General features: G+C 49.1%; 3 protein-coding genes across 16 annotated transcripts in view; 2 read left to right on the top strand and 1 right to left on the bottom strand.

The window, feature by feature from the left end:
* The window catches only part of ATP13A2 (ATPase cation transporting 13A2), a 36,447-nt gene extending 33,335 nt beyond the window's left edge, over nt 1-3,112 (top strand). For 3 of the 4 annotated variants that reach the window (XM_072609062.1, XM_072609064.1, XM_072609063.1), the window contains exons 26-29: nt 747-970; nt 1,532-1,683; nt 1,996-2,168; nt 2,521-3,112. In XM_072609062.1, coding sequence (XP_072465163.1) covers nt 747-970; nt 1,532-1,683; nt 1,996-2,168; nt 2,521-2,691 — 720 coding nt within the window. In that variant the 3' untranslated portion in view covers nt 2,692-3,112. The remainder of the gene's footprint in view (nt 1-746; nt 971-1,531; nt 1,684-1,995; nt 2,169-2,520) is intronic. The other variant, XM_072609065.1, reaches the window with a different exon arrangement.
* Nucleotides 3,113-8,122: 5,010 nt separating this feature from the next.
* MFAP2 (microfibril associated protein 2) lies at nt 8,123-19,193 on the top strand. 5 transcript variants are annotated; one of them, XM_072609066.1, is made up of 9 exons: nt 8,123-8,226; nt 14,471-14,553; nt 16,109-16,183; nt 16,689-16,715; nt 16,821-16,907; nt 17,262-17,300; nt 17,482-17,569; nt 17,753-17,826; nt 18,081-19,193. In XM_072609066.1, the coding sequence occupies exons 2-9, from the start codon at nt 14,517-14,519 to the stop codon at nt 18,182-18,184; spliced, it is 531 nt and encodes a 176-aa protein (XP_072465167.1). In that variant the 5' UTR covers nt 8,123-8,226; nt 14,471-14,516; the 3' UTR covers nt 18,185-19,193. The 5 variants fall into 5 exon arrangements, with proteins under 5 accessions (XP_072465167.1, XP_072465169.1, XP_072465168.1 ...); XM_072609068.1 differs by having other exon boundaries at nt 8,219-8,325; XM_072609067.1 differs by lacking the exon at nt 8,123-8,226 and adding an exon at nt 8,326-8,422.
* Nucleotides 19,194-20,820: 1,627 nt separating this feature from the next.
* CROCC (ciliary rootlet coiled-coil, rootletin) overlaps nt 20,821-23,696 on the bottom strand; it is a 74,521-nt gene continuing 71,645 nt past the window's right edge. For 4 of the 7 annotated variants that reach the window (XM_072609054.1, XM_072609055.1, XM_072609057.1 and 1 more), the window contains 2 exons: nt 22,848-23,030; nt 20,821-21,663 (listed from right to left, as the gene is read on the bottom strand). In XM_072609054.1, the coding sequence (XP_072465155.1) occupies nt 21,568-21,663; nt 22,848-23,030 (279 nt within the window). In that variant the 3' untranslated portion in view covers nt 20,821-21,567. The remainder of the gene's footprint in view (nt 21,664-22,847; nt 23,031-23,696) is intronic. The other 3 variants (XM_072609059.1, XM_072609056.1, XM_072609060.1) reach the window with 2 other exon arrangements.

Below are 23,696 nucleotides of genomic sequence, written 5' to 3'. Positions count from 1 at the left end.
CAGGAAAGGCCTCAGGCAAGAGGTGACCTCAAGTGAACCTTACATAAAGCTAGGGATTCTAGGAGGCAGAGGTAAAGAAGTAGTTTATTCCAGGCATGAAAGATATAAAAGCATGGAGGTGGGAGATGGATGTGGGGTATATAAAACCGCAAGTAGACCAGTTTGACTAGAATGTGGATTGCCTAAGGGGGAATAATATGAAACTGGTCTAGAAGGGTAGCCAGGAGCCAGACTGTGAAGGTCTTTAAATCTCCTTCCCAAACAGGAGATTATATTTTATTCTAGTGGCAACTGAGAGCCAATGAAGCTTCTTATGTAGAGATGTAACCATGTTGGTGATTGGGTCTCCTAGTTGAGGGAGGCAAGGAAAGGGTACCAACAGCATCTAACAGCACTGTCCAAGGTTAGGTTTCTGGGCTCAGTATTATATTAGTCAATAAGCATTTATTAAGCCTCTGATGAATATTAAACCATGACAGATGAAAGGCCTGTGTTCATGCCTGGGATACAAAAACAAAGCCAAAATAGCCCTTGACCTCAAAGAGCTTCCATCCTACCTAGAATCCTCATTTTCCCGTGTGGGAACTCACTCTCTCACCTACACAGTGATCTACATAGAATGCACCTTGAGGATGAAGACTGTTCCATTTTTGCATGTAGAAATATGTTCCTATCTCTTTTGTATGACACTGTGCAGAATCATTGATTGATTGATGCTGTTAACTTCCTCTTTGCCTCTCCCTCAGATCAATACTAATCTAGGTGACCTACAGTTTCTGTTCATTGACTTGGCCATCATAACCTCAGTGGCAGTGCTGATGAGTTTCACAGGGCCTGCCCCAGAGTTGGGGGTCTCCCGGCCGCCAGGGGCCCTGCTCCGTGTGGCTGTCCTGGGCAGCCTCCTCCTACAGACCATCCTGGTCGCGACCATCCAGCTTAGTGGCTACTTCATCACCATCTCCCAGCCCTGGTGAGGCCTTGGCTCCTTTTCCATGCCCAGGTTCCTGGGAGTGGGTATGCCTTTGGGGAATACAAGTGGGATCCCTGAGGGGAGAATATGGTACCTTCTGAATATGGAAGGACATTGACAAGTTTAGGGGGTGTCCAGAAGAAAGTAACTAGAATAGTAAAGGAGGGGCAAAAGATGATATTTCACTTCTGACTTCTAACACCCCATGAGGATCAGCTACAGGAACAGGTGGCATCTAGCCTGGAGAAAAGGAAGCTGCGAGGGTGGCAGCATGGAGGTGTGCTCTGACAGCTACCTTTATGAATTTAGAAGAGGGATTAGATGTCTTCTGTCTGGTCCCAGAATTAGGAACAATGGAGAGGAGCTGTAAAAAAGCTGAAGTGGATCAGCTGTCAGTGTTAGTGTTAGTGTTAGTTCCTGTTAGTGCTGTCCCAAAAGGGCTACTCCGGGAGGTGGGTGGGTTTGCCTTTCCATGGGGATCTTCACATAGAGTCTGGTGTCTTCCTCACTTTTAAGCATCTCCCTTTCCTTCCTTTTCTTCTCTCCTCCCTGCCACTATAGGTTTGTCCCTCTAAATAGGACTATGTCAGGGTCCCAGAACCTACCCAACTATGAGAACACGGTCATCTTCTGCCTCTCAGGCTTCCAGTACCTCACAATGGCTGTGACCATGTCTAAGGGGCCCCCTTTCCGCCGCCCACTCTACACAAACGGTGAGGCCTGGGCAAGGAAGGATGGAAGGAGGGAGGGATGTTGGCCCATCCCCTACGTGCAGGGAGGGCCAGGAGCCCTTTCCCATCCTCATCTTCTCCTTACTTCCCCTTTCCCCATCATCATCATCCCCAGTCAGTCAAGAAACATTTATTAAGCACCTACTGTGTGCCCAGCACTGTGGATACAAAGAAAGGCCAAAGCTGGGTCTTGTCTTCAGAGGGTTTACAATCTACTGGGGAAGATGACATGCATACAACCAGGCAGAGATAATCACGTAAAGGATCATATTCTCTCCTTCCCCACCCACTCAGTGCTTTTCCTCTTGGCCTTGTTTGCCCTGGTCACCATCCTGATTGTGCTCACCCTGGGCCCACCACACTTCCTGCTGACATGGCTGGCCCTGAAGGATATCAAGGACACCCGGTTCAAGCTGCTACTGCTTGGCTTGGCTGCCCTCAACTTTGTGGCAGCTTTCATGCTGGAGGTACCTGGGGACAGGCAGAGAACGGTCACTGTGTGTCAGAGGAGGTGTTGGGGAGAGTATCTGGGGATGGCCACTGCCCTCTCTAGGACACTCGGAAAACTGCAAGAGACCTTAGAGACCGTACTACAAGAGGATGATACTGAGGTTCAGAGTGGGCTCAGAGATCTACTCAGGGTCTCATAACTGCTAAGTAGCTGAGCTAGAACTCAAACCCTTCCCAAATTAAGACCAAATTCACAGAGGGCAACAAGAGTAGAGAGAATTGAAGAGGGTGGAGAAGGCAGGACCAAGGTTGGTGGAGAAGATGGCTTTGGTGGTGAGACTCAGAAATCCTCTGTTTCTCTTCCTGCAGTGTATCTTTGATCAGTGGATCCCCAGGTGCCTCCGCCACCTATGCCCCAAGAAGGCATCCAAAAAATTCTTCAAGCGACTTGAACGGGAGCTGGCCCAGCAACGGACTCCCTGGCCCCCACTCCACCAGCCCATCCTGGCCACCCCTAAGACAGCCTCTGTCCTGAGGTAGCCCTGGAACCTGGGGACATTCCTGGGGTGGAGGTCTGAGCCCCCCCCTCCCCACCTCATCTATTTATGCGTCTTGGTAGCAACACTGTACATGGCCTGGGACTGCCAACACACTCTTTCAGCACCTGTTCCCAGAGAAGGACACCTTCCTAATTCCATGCCCTTCATCACTGGCTGAGATTTGGGGGGTGGGGCATCTTGACTCCACAGAAGCCACCCCCAAAAGCATTGAATTCCTTCCTCCTCCCTGGTAGTGAGGGGCTTCATTCCACACCCCTTCCTAGACCAGTTTAGTTCCTTTATCTCACCTTGCAAATAGTTTTATTTTTTATCCATGGACATGGGTACATGGAGGGGCTCGAAGCAGCTGACCCTCACTGCCCCTGTTGACAGACTCAATAAATTTGCCTTATTTTCCTGGATGTGCTGATCTTATGTGAGACCCTGGCCCTGACCACTAGCCCCATGCTCAGGATGCCTCCGCTTCCACCTCCCGTTTGTCCTGAGCCTCAGCAGAGCAGCGAGGGCGACACCCAGACGTGGTCCACTGAAGAGAACCTTAGACTGAGAGTGAGGACACCTGGGTTCTAGGTTTGGTTCTGCTGCTGATCAACTCTGCAACCTCAGGCAACTCATTTCCCTTCCATGAGCCTCAGTTTCCTTATTGGACAGTAATCCTTGTAGCATGACCTACCTCACAGGGTTGTTGTGAGGAAAGTGCCTTGTGAACTTCAAAGGTCTATAGAAATGGCAGTTGTTATCATCCAGGGCCAGTCAATATTGAACCTAGATCGGATTGCCTTTGTATCCCTCCAGCAGCTTTCTGTACCATGGTGGCCAACAGGAGTGAGAACAGGGGCCAGTGTGAACAGACTGGCAGAAAACAAAAGGGAGGCAGAGATGACCCAGCACTGGGAGGGTAAGAGCTGACTCACTAAGTGAGGGAGGCAGGATCAGAAAAATAACTTAACAGAGTAGGGCATTGGACCAAATAGAATAAGATGGGATTGAGTAGCAATACATGTCAAGTCTTACACATAGGTTCAAAAAGTAAATGTCCCAAGTAGGGGAGACATAGTTAAGCAGTAGTTTATCTGAAGAAAAGTAAAAAGTCTGGAGTTTTTCAAGGCCTGTAAAAATAAGTGGTGTGACATGGTCAAGAACGCTCAGGAGATTCTATGCTACTTAGAGAGAAGGATCAGGGATCAGGAAGGCCGTAGCCCCATTGTGCTCTTTCCCTGCCAGCCGCCATTGCAGGGTACTGGGTTTAGTTCTCCTTCTTATACTTTAGGAGGAATATTAGCCATCTCTAGCTTGTCCTCTGGGCTTAGAATCAGGAAGACTCATCTTCATGAGTTCAAATCCAGCCTCAGACATTTACTAACTATATGACCCTGAGCAAGTTACTTAACCCTGTTGCCCTCAGTTTCCTCATCTGTAAAATGAGCTGGAGAAGAAAATGGCAAACAGTTCAAGCATCTTTGCCAAGAAAACCCCAAATGGGGTCATGGAAGAGTTGGAGGCAACTAAGAACACAACAAACCTTGTCCAGACTGGGTTGTAGAATGCATGTTGGATGAGGAAGCATTAAAGGATTCCAACCCTTACAACTATTCTTTAATAGCTTTGTGTAACTTTGGGGCAATCCAGTTGGGCAATTAGGCTAGCCCTACAGCCATCCCTAAATTCTGTGATCCCATCAACTGGGAATATTTAGTCTGAAAAAGAAAGATGGAAAGGACAGGGACATGGTAGCCTTCTTCAAGTATTCAAAGGTGTCTCAGGTCCTTCCTGAATGATGGATGGGAGGAAAGTAACAGTGGAGGTGACTAACTCAGGCCTCCCAGACCCTCACAGCCAGGGACCAGATGAGGGCCCTTCTCCCTCAGCCTTTCTACCAGTGACCTTTCCCTCTCTCCCACTTGTGGCTGGACACTGAAATTCACCTCAAGTCCACTCTCTGCTTCCCAGTGATGGTAGGCTTGGCCCCTTCTGGCTCCCTACCCTGAGCAACTAATGTGGCTATTCACAGCACTTGAATAACTTGGGAGTTAGTATTTTTTGGTAAGATGGAAGACCACCACATCTTCCCATTTGACCTAGCAATGCAAGCACTACACACACACACACACACACACACACACACACACACACACACACACACACACACACACACACACACACACTCACTGTCTTCCTCAATTAGAATGTGAGCCCTCTGAGAGCAGGGACAATCTCCTTTTTTCTAATTGTACCCCCAGTGCTTGACACAGTAAGTGCTTAATAAATTCTCTTTCTTTCATTCATTCAAGAGGAATCCCTTAGTCCAATGCCTAGCATACAACAGGAGCTGAATAAATGCTTGTTGACCAATTGCCTGAGCAGAAAGGGAGTTCAGATTTAACATTTTAAACACCCACCCACTCCTTATCAACCTTTAGAGCTGTCCAAAAGAGATGCCTCAAGAGTTGTCACAGAGTCACAAAATCTGAGAGTTGGGAGGGATCTCTGAGGCCATGTAGCCCATGTAGGAGTTCTGTATTAGTCACAAATTCTTGTTACTGGAGGGGAGTGAGCAGAGGCTGGATGACCACTTGAGAAAGGGAGCCTTTCTGCTTAGATGCCCCCGCCCCCTCTTCTCTCTCTTGATGACAAGACCAGGAGGAACTGACTCATGGGAGTTGGGATAATAATGACTGGAGAATTTTCAGCTACTTGAAGGGTTGTCCTGTTTGGGCCCAGAAGACAGACCAGGAGCAACGAGGGTGTTACCAAGAAGCCAATTTAGGGGTCGGGACAAACTTCCTAACAATGAGTGGAAGTTGTCTGGTAGAGAAAAAGAGTTGTCAGAGAGGTTCTTTTTGGATATGGATAGGACTAGATGGTCCCTGAGGCCTCTTTGTTGCTGTTTTTAAAAAAATTTTGACTTGAGTATATTATTTTTCCAATTACATGTAAAGACAGTTTTCAACATTCATTTTTTGAAAGATTTTGGGTTTCAAAACCCTCCCCTCAAGAAGGCAGGCAGTCTGACACAGGTTACACATGGGCAATCATGTAAAACATTTCCACGTTAGTCATGTTGTGAAAGAAGAAACAAGACAAAAGAGGGGAGGGAACCATGAAAACAGTGAAAAATAGTCTGCTTTGATCTGCCTTCAGACTCCATAGTTCTTTGTCTTGATGAGGATGGCATTTTTCATCCTAAGTCTTTTGGAATTGTCTTGGATAACTATATTGTATACAATAGCTAAGTCATTCATGGTTGCTCATCATGTAACGCTTCTATTACTGCGTATAATGTTGTCCTAGTTTTACTCACTTCACTGTGCATCCGTTCAGATAAATCCAGGTTTTTCTGAAATCTGTCTGCTCATCATTTCTTACAGCACAATATTCCACATTACATTCATATGCCACAACTTGTTCATTCATTCCCCAGTTGATGGGCATCTCCTCAGTTTCCAATTCTTTGCCAGGGGATCCCTTCTAACTCTCCTATTGGTGGTTGTAGGTTCAATTTAATCCCCAACAAACAAAACTGGTTTTCCCAGTCCCAGTGGCCATCCCATAAGTGACCACCAGATGGCCCCACGACCTCTGACCAAGCAGAGTGAAGACAGCATCTCTCATGCAGAGTTTGGCTGGAAACCCAAATCAAGGCTGGTAGAACAGCAGGAGAAATTCAAACACTCTGATTCCCCCCCCCCCCCCCCCCCAGCCCTTTGGTAGCCCCTGAGATTCTGGGCCTGGGCTAAGCCTCAAGCTCATCTTGGGTCCCACCAAAAACAAGCTCCCTTTTCTTCCCATCAGAAGAGCCCATGGCTATTCCTTGTCACTTTCCTTGCCTCTGAGACTGCCCAGGAGGGAAAGGGAAGGCAGTGGTCAGCACACCTGGATCAAGGGTCTGTGGCTGCTGCTGCCTAAGGTGGCCATTCTCCAGGCACCCAGGATGGCCAGATGACCAACTGGGAAGTCTTCAGAGTTAGCAAAGGGCTTGGGGGTCTACTGCAAAGGAGACTTGAATTTAAGGAACACCCAGTGTGGATAGAGCACTGAACCGAGGGTCAGGAAGACCTGAGTTCAAATCCAGCTTCTGACACTTACAAGCTGTGTGACCTTGGTCAAGTTCCTCTCAGGGCCTCAGCTTCCTTTCCTAGAAAAGAAACGAGATGGATTAAATGAGTTTCTAAGGTCTTTCCAAGTTCTAAATCCAGTGATGTATTTATTCATGATCCCCTGGGATTGGAGCTGAACGAAGGCATTTATCTGAACATCCAGTCAGGGTTTATTACTCTTTGAGGAGGGTAAGTGGGGCCTGAGTCCCTAGAGGAGACCTAGAGTTTACAGTAGGAGAAGATAGAACCTTCCAACATATGTGAAAGCAAGCATCAAAATGTGCCATCAATTCATTGGTAGGTAGGAGAGACTGCAGAACATCTAATAGTCCTGAGGTACTTAACCTGGGGCCCACGGACCCTTTGGGGGGGGTCTGTAGATCGATTTCAAGGGGTCTGTGAATTTGGATGGGAAGATTTTTATCTTTGTTTTTATTAAGTTTGTTCATTAATTTATTTTTATTATTAGATTATTAATTTAAATGGAAATTTAGGGGTTCTTATCAATGAGATAAAAACCTCCATCCACAAGGACCCATGGTGAAAAATGTTGTCCACATCCAGAGATCTGATGTAGTCTGAATGCTGATAGAAGTATAGTATTTTCACTTTATTTGTGTGTGTGTGTGTGTGTGTGGTTTTTAAACTTTTGGTCTGTTCCTTCACAACATGATGAATATGAAAATATGTTTTACATGATTGCACATATACAATCTAAATCAAATTACTTAAACATCTTAAGAGGGTAGAGGGGAGGGAGGAAGAAAATTTGAAACAAAAAAATTTTTAAAAGAATGTATCATCTTTATATGTACTTGGAAAAAATAAAATAGTATTTTTAAGAAACCCGAAACGATAAAATAATGAGAAAGCCTCCCTCAGTCTCAGTTTTATTATCTGTAAAATGGGATTAGCACCTATACTTCCCAGGATTGTTATAAGGATACAATTGGATAATATTTATAAAGCATTTTATGAACCTTAAATTGCTATATGCATTCTAGCTACGATTATTTTATCATTATTATTATATGTCAAATATTATGAAACAAGAACACCTGATCGAGCCTAATCCTCTCTGAAACTGAAAGCTAGCGGAGAAAAGTGACTTGCCCAAGGTCACACGGCCAGCCCCTCGACCCAGATCTCCTGTGTCCGAATCTCTGCCCTCTTCACCACACTTGGAATGCTCAGAGGTCCTCGGGCATCCCTATACATTGGGCGTTTCCCCTCCAGGGGCATCGGGTCCTCCCAACCCTCCCCGCCTCTAACATGTCAGTCCCGCAGGATGTTCCAGGGCTACCCCAGCCTGGCCCCAGCACCCGGCCCCAGCACCGGACTCCAGCCCGGCCATGCCCCGCCCCCGCTCCACATCTGGCCAGAGCCCGCCTGGCTCTAGCATTAGGACCCAGCGGAGGGTGAGGCTGGAGGTGGCGGCTTGTCCCGTTCGGGGGCTGGGGAGAAGGGGGAGGCTCTTGGCAGGCAGCTGGGTGGGCAGAGGAGAGAGACCCAGACAGGTAGGAGAGGAGCCGGCCGGCTGGGACCGGGCTGGATGGGGGGGCTGCCCGCACCCCTCCCTGTCCTAGCTGGAGGGGACAGCGGAGGAGAAGGGAGGTGGGAAGGTGGGAGAGGGGCCAGGAAGGACCCCAGAGCCCGGTCTTCCGTCTGGGGCTCTGAGGTTCCCTACCCCAGACTTGGGAAGCTTTGGGAAGGGGGTGGCTGGTCCCGAATATGAGAGGGGGTCCGGAAGGCGAAGCAGTGGCTGGAGGGTGACCTTTCCTGCCTAGTCTGAATGAGATCTCAAAGCACTTTAAAACTTTTGTTTCGGGGAGGTGGGAGTGAGAGTTAGAGGAAGGGGAGCGGGCTTGTCTCGGGGTTGCTGCTAGAAGACTGGGGCGCGGAGCGGCTCGCTAGGTGTTGGGGAGACCGGCTGGAGAGTGGTGTGGGGCCGTGGAGGGGGTGGTGGGAGGCCAGGGTTAGGCTCTGGGGGGTGCTTTGCATTATGACTGTGCCAGGATCTCTGCAGGTCCGCTTCGGTGTATATTTGTGTGTTTGTGAGTGTGTGTGTGCGAGTGTGTGTGTGTGTGTGTGTGTGTGTGTGTGTGTGTGTGTGTGTGTGTGTGTGTACGCGCGTGGGGGGGGGCGGTCAGCTTTTGTTCTCTCGGGGCAGTTGGAATGTGGGGGGAGGGGAGGAGAAGGTGGGGTCTGTGGAAGGGGAGAAGGAAAGTGTGTGTGGTGTGTGCATGTGAGTGAGTGTGTGTGTTTTCTCTCGCTGATGGTTCCCAGATGTGCCCGATGAAACATCTGGTTTTTTCTACCCTAGACCCCTGCCCGGCTCTGGAAGCAGAGCAGACAGTCTGGTTCTATCCTCCTTCTCTCCCTGGGTCAGACGGAGGTTGCCGGGAAAGAGAGTTGAGAATTCGGACTGGGTTGAGATGGGGCCGGTGTTGGGGGTGGGGGAAGGTACTGAGGACTGAGTCCTGTGGGGGTTCTCTAAGAAGGGGCAAGGGAGTGAGGGAATGAATCAGAGAAACCTTTAGGTGCTGGGTTGGAGAACAGAAGACAAGCTAGTCTGGGAGTAAGGGTGGAGAGCAGCCAGATGGAAAATTTGGAATTTCTCTTTATCCTCCATGGTGGGAGTGGAGAGTCCTGTAAAATGTTGGGGGTGTACATCAGGTGGGGAGAGATTAGGGGATCTTGAAGATGCTGAGATCTATTTTGAGAGCAGGGTTCGTTTGGACTTGACTGTAACAGTGCTTTCAGATATAAGAAGTGATTAAGAAACGTTGCCAAACTGAGTTAAATTGCATTGCTAAGTGGCACCGGAGCCAGATGCTTTGGCCCTCCCCCATCTTGTCCAGGAACTGCCAGGCCTGGGACTAGGTCTTCTTGACCCAGCTCTTAGGACATCCTTCTGAGCCAAGAGAGAACACAGGAGGGTTCCAGAAGGCCAGGAAGAGGCCCAGCTGGGAGCTTCTCCTACTCCCCCAACTGGCCCCTGACCCCCTGTAGAGATAAGAAAGGGAACCTGGAGATTAGGGGATCCAATCCACTCCTTACCTGTCCTAGCCATCGGCTTTAATGTACATTATACTTCACGAGCTCTGAGTTTTGGCCAGGCTGACCCTTTCACTATCCCTCACATGAGGAATATTCACAAATTCACATGAATTTGTGCAAGTCTGTCCCCCATGTCTGGAAGGCATTCCTTCATTCCCCTTATTGTTTAAAAATCCCCGGTTTGCTTCAAAGTTCAACTCAGGTGCCATCTTTCTTGATCCTCTCTCTGTTCTACCCCCCAGTTGTTAGGGACTCCTTTTCCCCGATGTACTCAGCATTTATCCAGAATACATTTATCTCTGTACATATCAGGTCTGCTGATGGAACATAACCTCATTTCTGTCTTTGTATCCCTAGTACCTGGTACGTAGTAGGTGTTAAAATGTGGTGAATGATCCCAATCTCGACCATGTAACCTTGCCTTTGGAATGGAAGAAGGCAGCTCCGCAAAGCAATATCAAACGGTCCCTTAAAGGGAGGATCAGTATTTTGTGCAGCTCTTATAGACCTACTGAATGTTTCCTCTTCCTTCTCCTCCCTCTGCTCCCCCTCCTTCTCCTTGGACTTTTTTCTTGGTTCAGCCTTAGAAACAGCATATCGAGGTGGATTCAGTCAGAGGTTGTAGATGCGTCCAACTCTTTGTGATTCTAACTGGGGTCTTTGTGGCAAAGACACCAGAGTGGTTTGCCATTTTCTGCTCCAGCTCATTTGACAGATGAGGAAACTGAGGCAACAAGGATGAAGTGACTTGTCCAGGGTCACCCAGCTAGTAAGTGTGAGGCTGGATTTGAATTCATGAAGATGGGTCTTTCTGAGTCCAGGCCCACACTCTATGCACCATGGCATCACCTAGCAGCCCCATCAGAGTCAGAAGATTCTGCTGTCTGTGTGACCTTGGGCAAGTTACTTGCCCTTTGTGGGCCCCAGTTTTCTCTTCTATCAAATGAAGGACTAGGTGATCGATCATGTATCTTCCAGCTTTATGACCCAGTTCTAGTTCTTATAAAAGAGACCTTTTGGTGCAGCAGAAGGAACACTCACCTGGGAGTTGGAAGAGCTGAGTTCTAATCCACAGTGTGGCACTTTTATATGTAAATCCTTTTCCTTCTCTAAGCCTAGATTTCTTCATTTATAAAATGGGGATAATAACCCCTCTTGCCAACCACATAGTGTTGATATGAGTATCAATTTTGGGGAAAACAGGTATGAAATCACTTTGTGAACAAGTTGTACAAGAAGCTCTTATACCACTGGGCTTGTGAGATGGGATGGAGGCAGCTATTGGAGGATTTGGAAGGAAAATGGGAACCAAGGGATGCTTCCTTCTCAGTCCCATCCTCTTTCTCCTGTATCACTGGAGCCAATCCAGGAAGGGTCAAATACTTTTAAACTGTCTTCAATAGGGTAAGAGAATTGGGCGGGATGATGGAGGGGGTGGGGTCTGGTAGAAGCCCTACCACTCATTGACCTGTGTGATCCTGATCTGCTTGAATTCCCTCTCTATTGTCCCAGCTCCAGGGTGAAGGTAGGAAGGGTCCTGGTTTCCTTTTCTGTAAAATATGGAGGTTGGTAAGGTTCTTCTGACTGTTCTGCATTCTAAAGTTTCTCCAACCCCAACATTTTGTGTTCCAAGGTTCATTCTGGCTCTGACAGTCGGTGCTGTGAAGTTCCTTCCTGTCCCCTCATTTTATGTTCTAAGGACCTTTCTGTTTCTGAATTCTCTGACCTAAGGTCCCTCCCAGCCCTGACATTCTACATGCTAAGGGCACTTTAATTCTGACATTCTACGATTCTATAAAAGTTCCTCCTGAGATCTGGGCCAACTTTCTCACTTCTTAACCATAAGAACCTATTCCCATATGTCTAGAGTAGGTAACAGCGCTATATCTCTGATTCTGTGGGGCCCAGCTTCCTTGGCAAGAAGGGACGTCTCCTAGCTTAAGTGAGGGTGACCCCCCACTAGCACAAAGGGGGCCCCATTCAGCCTAGGGTGGGGAGCATGTGGAGTCACTTAGGGTGGATGCTCAGTGCCCAGAATCTAATTGAGAACAGGTGGCATTCTGGGCAGCACTATGGAGCTGGCACATGGACTTGCTGGGCCCGAGCAAGGCTAGATGGAGGCTGGAAGGGAGAGAATGAAGCATTGAGTCCAGGGGGCCTGGGCTCCCGTGTGTGGAGAGCAGGACAACTCTTGCCTCTTCTGCAGAATGGATTTTAGCTAGGACTCTGTGGATTTGCAAGGTGGAACCATAATGCATAGAGCACTGGGTCTGCAGTCAGGAAGAATCATCTCTGTGACTTTAAATCCTGCCTCAGACACTTCCTAGCTATGTGACCTGGGGCAAGTCACTTTCCCTCTGAGTCTCAGTTTCCTAATCTGTAAAATCGTAATAATATTTTTGGGAGATAGGATTGTAGTGAGGTTCCAGTGAGCTAATGTATAGAAAACCCTTGGAAAACCTTAAAAGCACCATATATATGCCAATGAACATTCCTATTGTTAGGCAGTAAGCAGCAGAAACAGAATTTGAATCCAGGACCTGATTCCCTAACCAGTCCTCTTTCCACTATAATAGACCACACTGATCCATAGCGTACTGCTACCCAGTTCTGGTATGACTTGAGATGAGTCACTTTTGCTCTCTGGGGCTCAGTGTCCTCCTTTCTAAAATGAAGGGATTGGGGCAGCTAGGTGATGCAGTAGATAGAGCACCAGTCCTGGAGTCAGGAGGACCTGAGTTCAAATCCAACCTCAGACACTTACTAGCTGTGTGACTCTGGGCAAGTCACTTTATGACTGCTTCAAAGAAATAATAAAATAAAATGAAGGGATTGCACTAGAAGGACTTCAAGATTACTTTTCAGCTTCCTTGGGTGTCATGGCAGCTGGGTAGGGGAACTTGTAAGGGTCTGTTAGAGTTTTATTCGAGTTTTGTAGGGTGTCAAAGTGGAGAAAGCATTGGACTTGGGAGTCGGGAAGACCTGTGGGCAAATCGTGCTTTTGACCCTGGGCATGTCACTTTATCCCCATTTTCCCATCTGTAAAATGGGGATAATAATAGGTTATTATTAACACAACTCCCAGGGTTGTTGTGAGGGTCAAACAAGATAATATTTGTAAACTCCTTGCAAACCTTAAATCACCAGGAAAATTTCTGTTGCTGAGGTGTTTCAGTCTTGCCTGACTCTTCATGACTCCATTTGGGGTTTTCTTGGCAGAGATATTGGAGTGGTTCACCATTTCCTTCTCCAGCTCATTTTATGGTTAAGGAAACCGAGGCACACGGCGAAGTGACTTGCCCAGGGTCACACAGTTAAGAAGTGTGTGAGGCCAGATTTAAACTTAGGTAAATACTAATTATTATTAAGTATATATACTAAGTACAAATAAAAGTCTACGTACAAGGTGGTGGGGAGGGAGTGTTACAGGGAGTCAGGAGCTCTGAGATCAGCTGCTGTTCACCCCCATACACATACAAGGGTCATATGGTCTCTGGGGCTCCTTTCAAGAGTGAGAATGAGAGACAGAGAAAGAGAGCCAGATGGGGGAGGGGAGACGGAAAGGAAGAAAGAGAAAGCAGGGCTTTGGGATCCTTGGAAGATCAGAGGAGAGTCAATTCAAGGAACATTTATTAAGTGCCAACTGTGTCCAGGCACTGTACTAAGCTCTGGCAAGGACACGAAGACACAAAAGAAAGCCTCTCCCCTTAAGGAGCTTACCTTTCCTGGAGGGAACAACACTCGCACAGACAAGGAAAGACAAAATAGAGGGGTTGGATTTTGTAGATATGAGGGGCTATCAGATGAGGAAACTCTACCAGGGCAAGTTGGCCCCTTCTCTGCCACCTGTCTCAGAAGTTTCCTAGAGCACTAGGAAGGTTAAGTGAGCTGCCCAGGGTCACACATTCAATATTGGTCAAGAGACAGGACTGGAACCCAGGACTATCTGCCTCTGAGGCCGGCTTTCTATACACTTAGCACCGATGCTTCCTCTCAAATCTAAGACATCCACAAAGTAACAGTGGGAAGGTGCATGTCAGAGGGAGAGATGAGCATGGAAGGAAATCAGGAAAAGCCTTAGGAGGTAGGTGGTCCTTGAATTGAGCCTTGATGGATGGCAAGAGACCGAGATGGTGAATGAGTAAGGGCATGCCTGGCATGGGGGTGTGGTACAACCTGGAAATGGGAGATGGGAGCTGTTGAATGGCCTGTAGAAGAGATATCAAGCAGGCCAGTTTGGATGGACCATAACATGCATGAAGGAGAGGAGTGTGAAGAGGGGAAGGGCCCAGACTGGGAAGGGCTTTAAATACCCAACTGGGGAATTTATGTTGATCCTAAAGGCAACAGAGAGTAGCTGGGCACTGATGGTCAGATGTGTGTTGTTGGAATATCACTTGGTAGCCATGCTTCGGGGAGTGGGGAGAGATTTGAGATCAGTTAGGAAGCTATTGAGAAAGTCCAGGAGGGAGGTGATAGGGGCCTGAACTAGGGTAGTGACTGTAAGTGTGGAGAGGAGATATTAGAGAAATAAGGAAATTTGGAAGATGGATAGATTTTTGAGAAAAGATAATGGGTTAAACTATACTCTCTTTTCCCTAGCTCATCTCTCCCGTTTTATCCCCTACTGGTTGCCATATTTGTTGTCATGAGAGCTGTCTACCTCTTCCTGTTGTGCCTGCCTGGTGAGTAGTGAGTGGGGTCCACTGAAGCCTCAGGATCATTTTCCTTTATCAGGTTCTCAACTATAAGAAGTGCCCCAGAGGACAGGGGTGGGGGTGGGGGGCAGAATGTCTTTCCCACATTGATATCCCTGCTTCACATGGATGGAATTCTCCTTGACCCACCTTCCCAGGCAGCCACAACCTCCAAAGCCCAGATGTCAGCTCTGTTCCACATCCAAGCTGCCCTCTCCACAGTGTCCTGAGCCCCTACAGATACCAGTGAGGATAGGCACTCACTCTGACATCGAAGAACTTGCCACTTGACCCTGAGACTCTCCAAAGAGGTGGTGTGGGAGAATGGAAAGAACACAGAGTTAGGAGCCTGGGGTCCTGGGTTCTAATTCCAGCTTCTCCACTGACTCACTGGGACCTTGGGCAAGTTTCTCTCCCACTCAGTCTCCTGGTTTCCCCCTTTGTAAAAAGGATGATGATGAAATGGAAAAGGGCACTGGGTGTCGGGAGAGGATCCAGACCCAAGCTTCTCCTGACTCTTTTCTAGGTTGTCTACATTCATGAAATTACGTCTACTCCCTATCCTCATACTGGGCATTTACTGATCCGAGTCAGACGCTTAACATCTCTGAACCTCTGTTTCCCCATCTGTAAAACATAGCTTGGAGAGCTGCAGTGAGGATTAGGGGATCTATGGAAAATGCTTTGTAGACATTAAAATGTTGTCAAGATGGCAGACTCTTGCTAAGATTCTGAGATTCCTCCCATCAGAACAATAGTTCTATAGTCCTTACTGCGTGCCAGGCACTGTCCTTAGTGCTTTTACAAGTGTGATCTCATTTAATCCCCACCACAACCCTGGGAGGGAGGTGTTATTTTGTGCCCATTTTATAGAGGAGGAAACTGAGGCAGGCAGTGGTTAAGTGACTTGCTTATCTGGGAAGCATCTGAGGCCAGATTTGAATTCAAGTCTTACTCCAGGCCCAGCACTTGTAGTACAACCTGGCTTCCCCTTCCCTACAATTCTGTGACTCTATCCAAGGATGCCCCTGCCAGTCTCTGAGAAATAATTACAGTTTTTAAGTTGATGATCCTTTGGGCTTGTCCTCTTTACCCCTTTCTTAAGTACGAGGAAGGGGCATGTCTTTAGGCTAGATCTTAACATGGACCAGACTGTCCTGAGTTTCTGACCAGGGACCTCTTCCTTCCCTCCTCAACCTTGAATCCATCCATCCATCTTCCTGGTCCATCCAGGGCCCTAGTCCTATCTATTACGATCATAGAATTACATTTCTAGAGCTGAAATGGGACTTCGAAGGCCATTTGGTCCAACTCCCTCCCTTGACAGAAAGAGAAACTGAGACCCATGGAAGTTAAGGGGCTTGGCCAATATTCCATAGGCAGCAAGCATCAGAGAGAGGCAGGGTTCCAGTTCCAGTCCTCAGTCTCCAGCTCTAGTGATTTTCCTGCTATCCCATCATTCCTCTTTCCAGGCTCCAAGGACCCCAGACTTTCCTCTGGATCCCACCCAATACATCCCTGACCTTTGCCTTCTTCCTTTCAGCCGGGCTGCTGGCCCAGGAACAGTATGACATTGACCCTGAACACATCCAGTACACACATTATGGGGACCATATTGGTGAGTGGCAGCCATGGGGTGTGACTGAGGGGCCCCTAAGCTTCCACCTACATCTGCTGTGGCTCAGAAGGCCTTGAGGCTGGAACGGACGCAGAGGGCATCTCATCCATCTCTGACCTAAACTGAGTCAGAGTCTGGGCCCACGTAGAGTAGGTTATTCCTGGTTCTTTGCTCACAAAGATACTTCACTTGAAGACTGCCATCATACACCTCTTTCATGGGTTCAATATCCCTGGCTCTCTTTCCCAGTTTTTCCTCCATGCAAAGTGCAGACCTTTCCCCATCCTTGCAAAGTTCCAGCACAGCCTCCCCCACTTCCAGACACCTTTCTCTTTAGGTCTCGTCTCTACCACAAGCAATTTGCATCAAAGACCCTGGAGGGTGGGCAAAGTCGTCCGCTCTGGGTTTGGGCTGGGGGGGGGGTCTACTGTTATGGGGGCTGCCCAGCTTAGCAGAGGGTCTCCCACGGCCACCTATCTAACCCCCTCCCTTCTTGCCCATCCAGACAATCCTGAGTACTACGATTACCAAGGTATGCAGCTGGCCAGAATGGGGATGGGGTGGGGTGATGAGGGAGGGGCTGAGTAACAGGGGGTAGGGATGCCAGAAGGCCACCTATCCCCTTTCTCTTTGGCAGAGTCCACCCACCGGCCCCCAGAGGAACAGCTGCAGTACCAGTCACAGCAGCAGGTCCAGCAGGAGGTGATCCCGGCCCCCACCCATGGTAGGTCCCTGACCAGCAACTTGGCCTCCTCCAGGGCTGAGGGCCAGGAATGGGGGGCCCCTGGCTCAAGTCTTCTTGCATATTCTAGCCCTTACTCAACCCCCTCCTCCCTCACTGGGATAGGAGATTGTTTTATTTTTTGTTGTCAGTGCCTAGCACATACTAGGGGTTTAATAGCTGCTCAGTGATAGTACAGTCCCATACACATAGGAGCTCAATAGTTCACTTGTCCTTGTCCCATGTGGTCCTGGCTCCCCCTTCTCCAGGCCTCAGTTTCTGAATCTCTCAGAAGAGGAGCGTGTGATAATGAAGGAGACTCTCCCTTCATCCTTTCTGCTTTCTCTCCCCTCACAGAAAACCCAGAGACAGAGCCTACGGAGCCTGGACCACTAGGTGAGAACCTGGCCAGTCTCCCTGTCCACTTTGCCCAAGCTCAGCCTAGAGAGGGCACAGAGGGGACCTGGGCCCCTCCTGGCACAAGAGAAGGTGGCAAGAGCCCAAGGGGATTATGGAAGAGGAAAGGGGGAGGTCTTTGAGCCCTGCCTCCCTCACTCTCCCTGCCTCCCTCCCCCAGACTGTAGGGAGGAGCAGTACCCCTGTACCCGCCTGTACTCGGTCCACAGGCCCTGCAAACAATGCCTCAATGAGGTGTGCTTCTATAGGTGAGTGATGTGGGGAGGGCACAGGAGGGTGGCACCTCAGACCCTCCAGCCCAAGAAGGTCCAGGATCCAATGCCCCAGCTATCTGCAAAGGTACATGGGTAATGGATGCCTGGTTGTGGGGATCAGGGCACCTGGGAGGATGGGAATGAAGCCTCCCCATTCCCCTATTACTCGGTTTCCAGCCTGCGCCGAATGTACATTATCAACAAAGAAATCTGCGTCCGAACCGTCTGTGCCCATGAGGAGCTGCTCCGAGGTAGGTGGGGGGCCCTATGGCCCACGAAGATCCCCTCCCCTCCCCTTCCCTCCCAGATCTCCTGATTCTTTCTGTCCCCAGTCTAATGCAGGCATTGGGGGCAGCCCCGCCCCCACTGGGCACCAGATCAAAGTCCGCTGCAGGTCCACATTGTTTCCTCTGGCCTCACCCTGGCATCAGGGTCAGGGTCACTGGCAGCTCTGTGCAGTCTTCCCTGGGGCCCAGGCTGACCCTCTTCCCTTCACCCTCTCTAGCCGACCTGTGCCGGGACAAGTTCTCCAAGTGTGGCGTGATGGCGACGAGTGGCCTGTGCCAGTCCGTGGCTGCCTCCTGTGCCAGGAGCTGTGGGGGCTGTTAGTGGGAAGGGGGCACAGAGAGGGGACCTCGAATCCAGGCTGGCAGGCTTGGGTGGGAGGGGCTGGGTTTGATTCTGTTGTGTGGTTAAAAAAAAACTGGTTTTTAATTCTCTTTCCTTTTTGCGTGTAAGCAGATTTCAGTGTAGGGACTGGGAAATGAGCCCGCAGCTACCCCTGGGTGGATGGGGAAGGGTACAGGGAGACAGTGCCCCATACTATCCATCTTCCCTGCTCCCTGCCTCACTTGTTCAGGGAGTCCTGGATGTCAGCGGCATTAAGGGCTGGAAGGGACAACAGAGGCCATAAAGAGGATGCAGCATTAGGCTTGGAGTCATGAAAACCAGAGTTCCAACCCTGCCCCAGATACTTACTAGCTGTGTAACCCTAGGCAAGTCACAACCTCTCTGTGCCTCAGTTTCCTTTTCTGTGAAATGAGAGTTGGACTTGATGGCGTCTGAGACCCCTTCCAGCACCAAGCCTGTAAGTCCCCCTAGACTTAAAGAGCTGTAGCAAAGATGTCCCCCCAAGGCAGCCCACCCCACTTGTGGATGGCTCTCCGTGTTGGGGAATTTCTCCTTTCACCAAACGAAAATCTGCCCCTCTGTGACTTGCCCTCTGAGGCCAAGGAGAGCACGGCTAATTGCTCGACCACTTTGCAGCCTTCAGAAACTTGAAAATCACTTTCATGCCCCCCCACCCCCAAGGCTTCTCATCTCCTGGCTCAACATCCCCCAGTTCCTTGGCCTGACCCTAGTATGGCTTGGTTCCCGTCCCCTCGGTCTCCTAGGTGCCCTCCTTTAGCATTAGCCTGCAGGAGGCATTTCAGCTGGAGCAAAGGAGGGGCTTGGGGTCCGATGCCTGCTGCTCCCCCGGTCATTCTCTATGCCTGGTGCTCACTGGCACCCCACCCATCTCCACCAAAGTAGGCCCTTGGGCAGACGTACTGTAGTGGGGTGTCAGATCATATATATTTTTTTTGTACAAAATAAAGAATTTTTCAAGAAAAAAAAAGCTACCCAAGTTTGGGATTAGTATGTTGGGGAGAAGGGTAAAGCTGAGTCTGCCTTGTTCTCTTGCTGGGGGCTGACAGAAGGGGAGGGGAGGGGAGGGCAGTGTGGACAACTATCACAGTAAAATATGTAAAATATAGTAAAAATAATGATTCTATGGGCGGTGGAGTGGAGAGTGCTGGCCCAAGGATCAGCAGGGACCCAGGTTCAGATCCATCCTCTAATGGGGGTGGAGGGAATGAGCTGGCGGAATGAGCGGCTCAATTCATCTTTGTGAGCCTCAGGCAACTTGAAGTCATATTAACTTATCCAGACTCACATGTGTGTAAACATACATAAATACACATACATACTACCTACCTACATGTATACAGACACACAATACACAGACATGTAGACATGAAGCCAGACATTACATACACACATATACATGTGTACGCTTGCCAAAAAGACTATTTTATGGAGAACTCACACTCTCAAGGTCTTTCTCAAGAACTCTGGAACTGACTGTGTGACATAGGAGACACGGGCCCTAGACTGCTCAACGTGGCACGTCCCTATCAGGGAAGGGGCTGTGCTCCATGAGCAAAGCAGAACTGAAACAGCTCAAAGGAAATGCAGGATAAGCAAATTTAGAGAATCCACCCCAAATGTTCCCATGGACTTTTTGTGCCCAACATGCTGGAGCATTCGGTCTGATCAGTCACAGTCTGACACACTGACGCTTGGCTCTAGCACGGTGATGTCATGCTGGTCTTCTCTGAGAACAAAGGACGATACACATATACAAACATGCACCCATTCACAATGTGCATATGCATGCCTGTATGAACATGTACACACACACACAGGCATACCCAATGGATGACATATACACACCCATACACACAGACCTACAGATACACAATGTATACATACCTACAGACACACACACACAGACACATATACATACACAGACACATACATGTACATACAAAAATACAAACAGTATATACAAACATGCATGTAAACATTATACACATATATACATACACACACATACAGGTCAGAAAGTTAAAGAGACTGGCCCAGGGTTGGAAGTTAGCTAAGTCTGGACCCTGACTTGGGCTCTGGCTTTGAGAGGTGAGTTCTTTTCTCTCTGTCCACAAAGGATTTCTATGGGGATCTAGACACTGGGAACACTGGTGACTCCATCCTCCCTAGCACATTTCTGGCTCTTTCTTATTCTGTTCTCACAACATCCGGAGAAGAAATGGGCAGGCTAAGGGTCACTGGTCCCACTGTACAGATGAGGAAGCAGGCTCAGGGTGTGGAAGGCACCCAAGATTACACAGTGAGTTAGTGGCCAAGCCAAGACTAGAACCCAGGCCTCTTAAATACATGGAGGCTTTCCATCATAGGAATCTCCTCTCCATTTTCTCAAGTGGGCACGAACCTCCCCTCCTACTCAGAAACGTGCCCATTTCTAAGTGTCACTGAGGAGCTGTGTTCCATCTTAGGAGACCAGGGAGCCAGGAAGGGAACCATATCCTTCCTCTCTACCTCATTTTCCCCAAGACGCAAGGAAGAGTTAAGACGGGGTCAGTGATAGAAGACAGGCTCCCCCTGGAATAAAACAATAGAAAACAGACTTTTTCTTCTTGTGTGTTATTTTTCCCCTCAAAGAAACACAGGTGGTTTTTCTTACAAGGCATAAGAGCCACAGGTCGGTGGGGCTATGCTTAGATGTTCTCTGAGAGGAAGCTAATGGAAATGACCATCACAGATCCTGGGAAGAGGCCAGAGATATCTGACAGGGGATGGGGGGTGGGGGGGCAGTGGTAGGGAGCAAGGAGGGGAGCACTGAATCTCAAACAAAGTGATTCACTGCCCCTGACTCTGGGCCTAATGGGCTTGAGCCACAGGCAGGGGAAGCTGACCTTGGTACCTTGGGGGTCGGGGGGGCTGGAATCCAGTCTTTGCCAGCAGCCCAGCTGTGAAGGGGGAACAGGCAGAGAATCACATGATCTCATGGCAGGAGTCCCTGGTACAATCCCCTCACATGTGGCCATCCCACCACCTTTGCTGGGATCCCTCCAGTGACGGGAGCATCTCCCAAGGTGGCTCAGGCCACTCTGGTGGTTAATGTTTCCATGCATTGAACCCAAATCTGCCTTTCTGATTCTGCTTCTTGTTCCGCCCTCTGCAGCCAAGCAGGCCATTGTTTCCCCTCCTTTCCCACCCACCCTTCTTCAGTGCCCAGGCCCTGCCCCCTGGTCCCCCTAGCACCCCTGTAACTCTCTGGGGCAGCTGGGCCAGGAGCAGGCCTAGCACCAAGACAGTGTCCAGGTCTGGGGTGAGCAAGGGCTCAGCTGCTGCCCAGGAATGAAGGGGGCTCAGTTTCCAGAAGGGGCGGAGGATGAGGAGGATGGAGAGAAGCCCTGGGGGACCCTGCGAAGTTCCTGCTGCAGCCGTTCCTTCAGGGTGGAGATCTGTGGGGAGAAGGGGTGTTAAGGAATTCAGCAACACCAGCTCCCACTTCTAGGATGCATTCAGGGAGCCTTCTGACCCTGTCATGTCCTCATGGGCCCCCTTCTCCCATTGGTGAATGCCTCTCTTCTGGGAAGGGGCCCAGGACAGTCATCCTTCATTCTTCTCCTGGATTGGCCACTGATCCCATCCCTCCCAACCTTCCCTCTCCTCCCCTCTTTTCAGCCACCTTTTCCAATGGAAAATAAGCTAGCAGGGACAGGAGCTTTCTTTCTTTATATCTGTCCCCAAGTGCCTGGTACCCAGTGCTTTTAGCTATCAAATACATACCCTCAAGGTGCTACAAATATATTAACTCATGGGAGCCCTGAGAGGTAGGAGTTTTGATAATCCCCATTTTATAGATGAAGAAACCGAAGCAAAGAGATCATCAAGTGCTTTGTCCCAAAGTCACACAGCTAGCTAAGGGTCTGAGGCAGGATTTGAACTCATCTTCCTAGACTCTAAGTTCCTTACTCCATACTCTGTGCCATCCAGCTTGCCTGTGAGTGCCTGATAAATGTTTGTTGTCTGCCTAACCCCCACAAATAAAGCACCTTCATGACAACAACCCTACAAACGAAACAGTGTGGGGATTATTACCCCTACTTTGTAGATGGGGAAACTGAGGCACAGAAAAGGAGGTGACTTGATTTGAGACCCAGGCTTTTAGCTGTACCAAACTTCATGCCCTAAAAGGCTGCTACCTTACAGGGAGGGGAAGGGACTCTCAAGGAACACCAGAAGGAAGAAAGCAAGTAGCTGTCAGCCCTGCTGAGGGTCCCTGGGATGGGTAAGCACCAACACAGATGCCCAGTGGCAATACCCTTTGCCCAGACTGTTTTCCTCTTAATTTGCAAACAGCAGCCTAAATTTTGAGGTGTCTGTTCTCTTCCTTCCTTTGCTCCCCATCACTCCTGATGGTAATGACTGCCCCGTGGTCAGAATTACAATAGCTGGAGGGACAATAAAGTGTTTTCTTCCCAGCATCCTGGAGAGGTAGGTAGTACAGGGCCTCATGGCCCCATCTTGCAGATGAGGAAGCTGAAGCTCAGTGGTTATAACTTCATAGAATCAGGATTTGAAGCCAGGTCTCCAGACTTCAAGTTCAGTATGTCCCAGGACACTCCATGGCCTTTGCCCCTACCGCACTCACGTGCTCCTCGAGCCCACGAATGCGCTGACGGTGAACGCGCTCCCGGGCCTCCATGGTCCGCTCGGCCTGCGCCTGGGCCCCTCGCAGCCTCTCTAACTCCTGCTGCAGCTCCAGCTGGGTCTGGCCCCCAGTCTCCAGTAGGCACTGACCCTGCTCCATCTCCAGCAGTTGGGCCTAGGGAAAAGGATGGGGAGGGAAATCAAGGCAGCCCCAAAGACAGAGATGCAGAGGGGGCCATGCTGAGGTTTCTAGGCTGGAGGAGAGAATGTCAATGGAAGAGCTTCTAGAGGTAAATTGTCATGTTGGCGGACCCTACAGCCACCAAAGAGATTACTGCCCTCCTACTCTGTCCTTATCCCATATGGACACATATGTCTGTCTGTCTATCTGTCTGTCTGTCTGTCTATCTATAAGTCTATCTACAGATTTATCTGGTTATATATAATTTTACACATAATTACAGATATAGTTGTATTTACTTACATATGTATATTATATACATATGTACTATACAGATACATTTTATACACACACACACACACACACACACACAACATTACACATGTTGACTCCCTCATTAGAAGGGAGTACTCCTTGAGGACAGGGGCTGTTTCTGCCTTTCTTTGAACCCCAGAGCTTGGCTGAGTGCCTGGAACATAATGAGCACTGAATTAAATGCCTGTTGACTGGCTGACTGACAGTCTGAGGCCAGGGGCTAGGTTGGGCAACACAAAGACACAAAAGAAAGCCTCTCCCCTTAAGGAGCTTACCTTTCCTGGAGGGAACAACACTCATACAGACAAGGAAAGGCAAAATAGAGGGTTTGGATTTTGTAGATAT

This window comes from Notamacropus eugenii, chromosome 5, assembly GCF_028372415.1.
Source record: "Notamacropus eugenii isolate mMacEug1 chromosome 5, mMacEug1.pri_v2, whole genome shotgun sequence".
In the NCBI taxonomy this organism is placed as follows: domain Eukaryota; kingdom Metazoa; phylum Chordata; class Mammalia; order Diprotodontia; family Macropodidae; genus Notamacropus; species Notamacropus eugenii.
The sequence above is the reverse complement of the archived record's forward strand: the minus strand, read 5'-3'. Positions and strand labels throughout refer to the sequence as shown.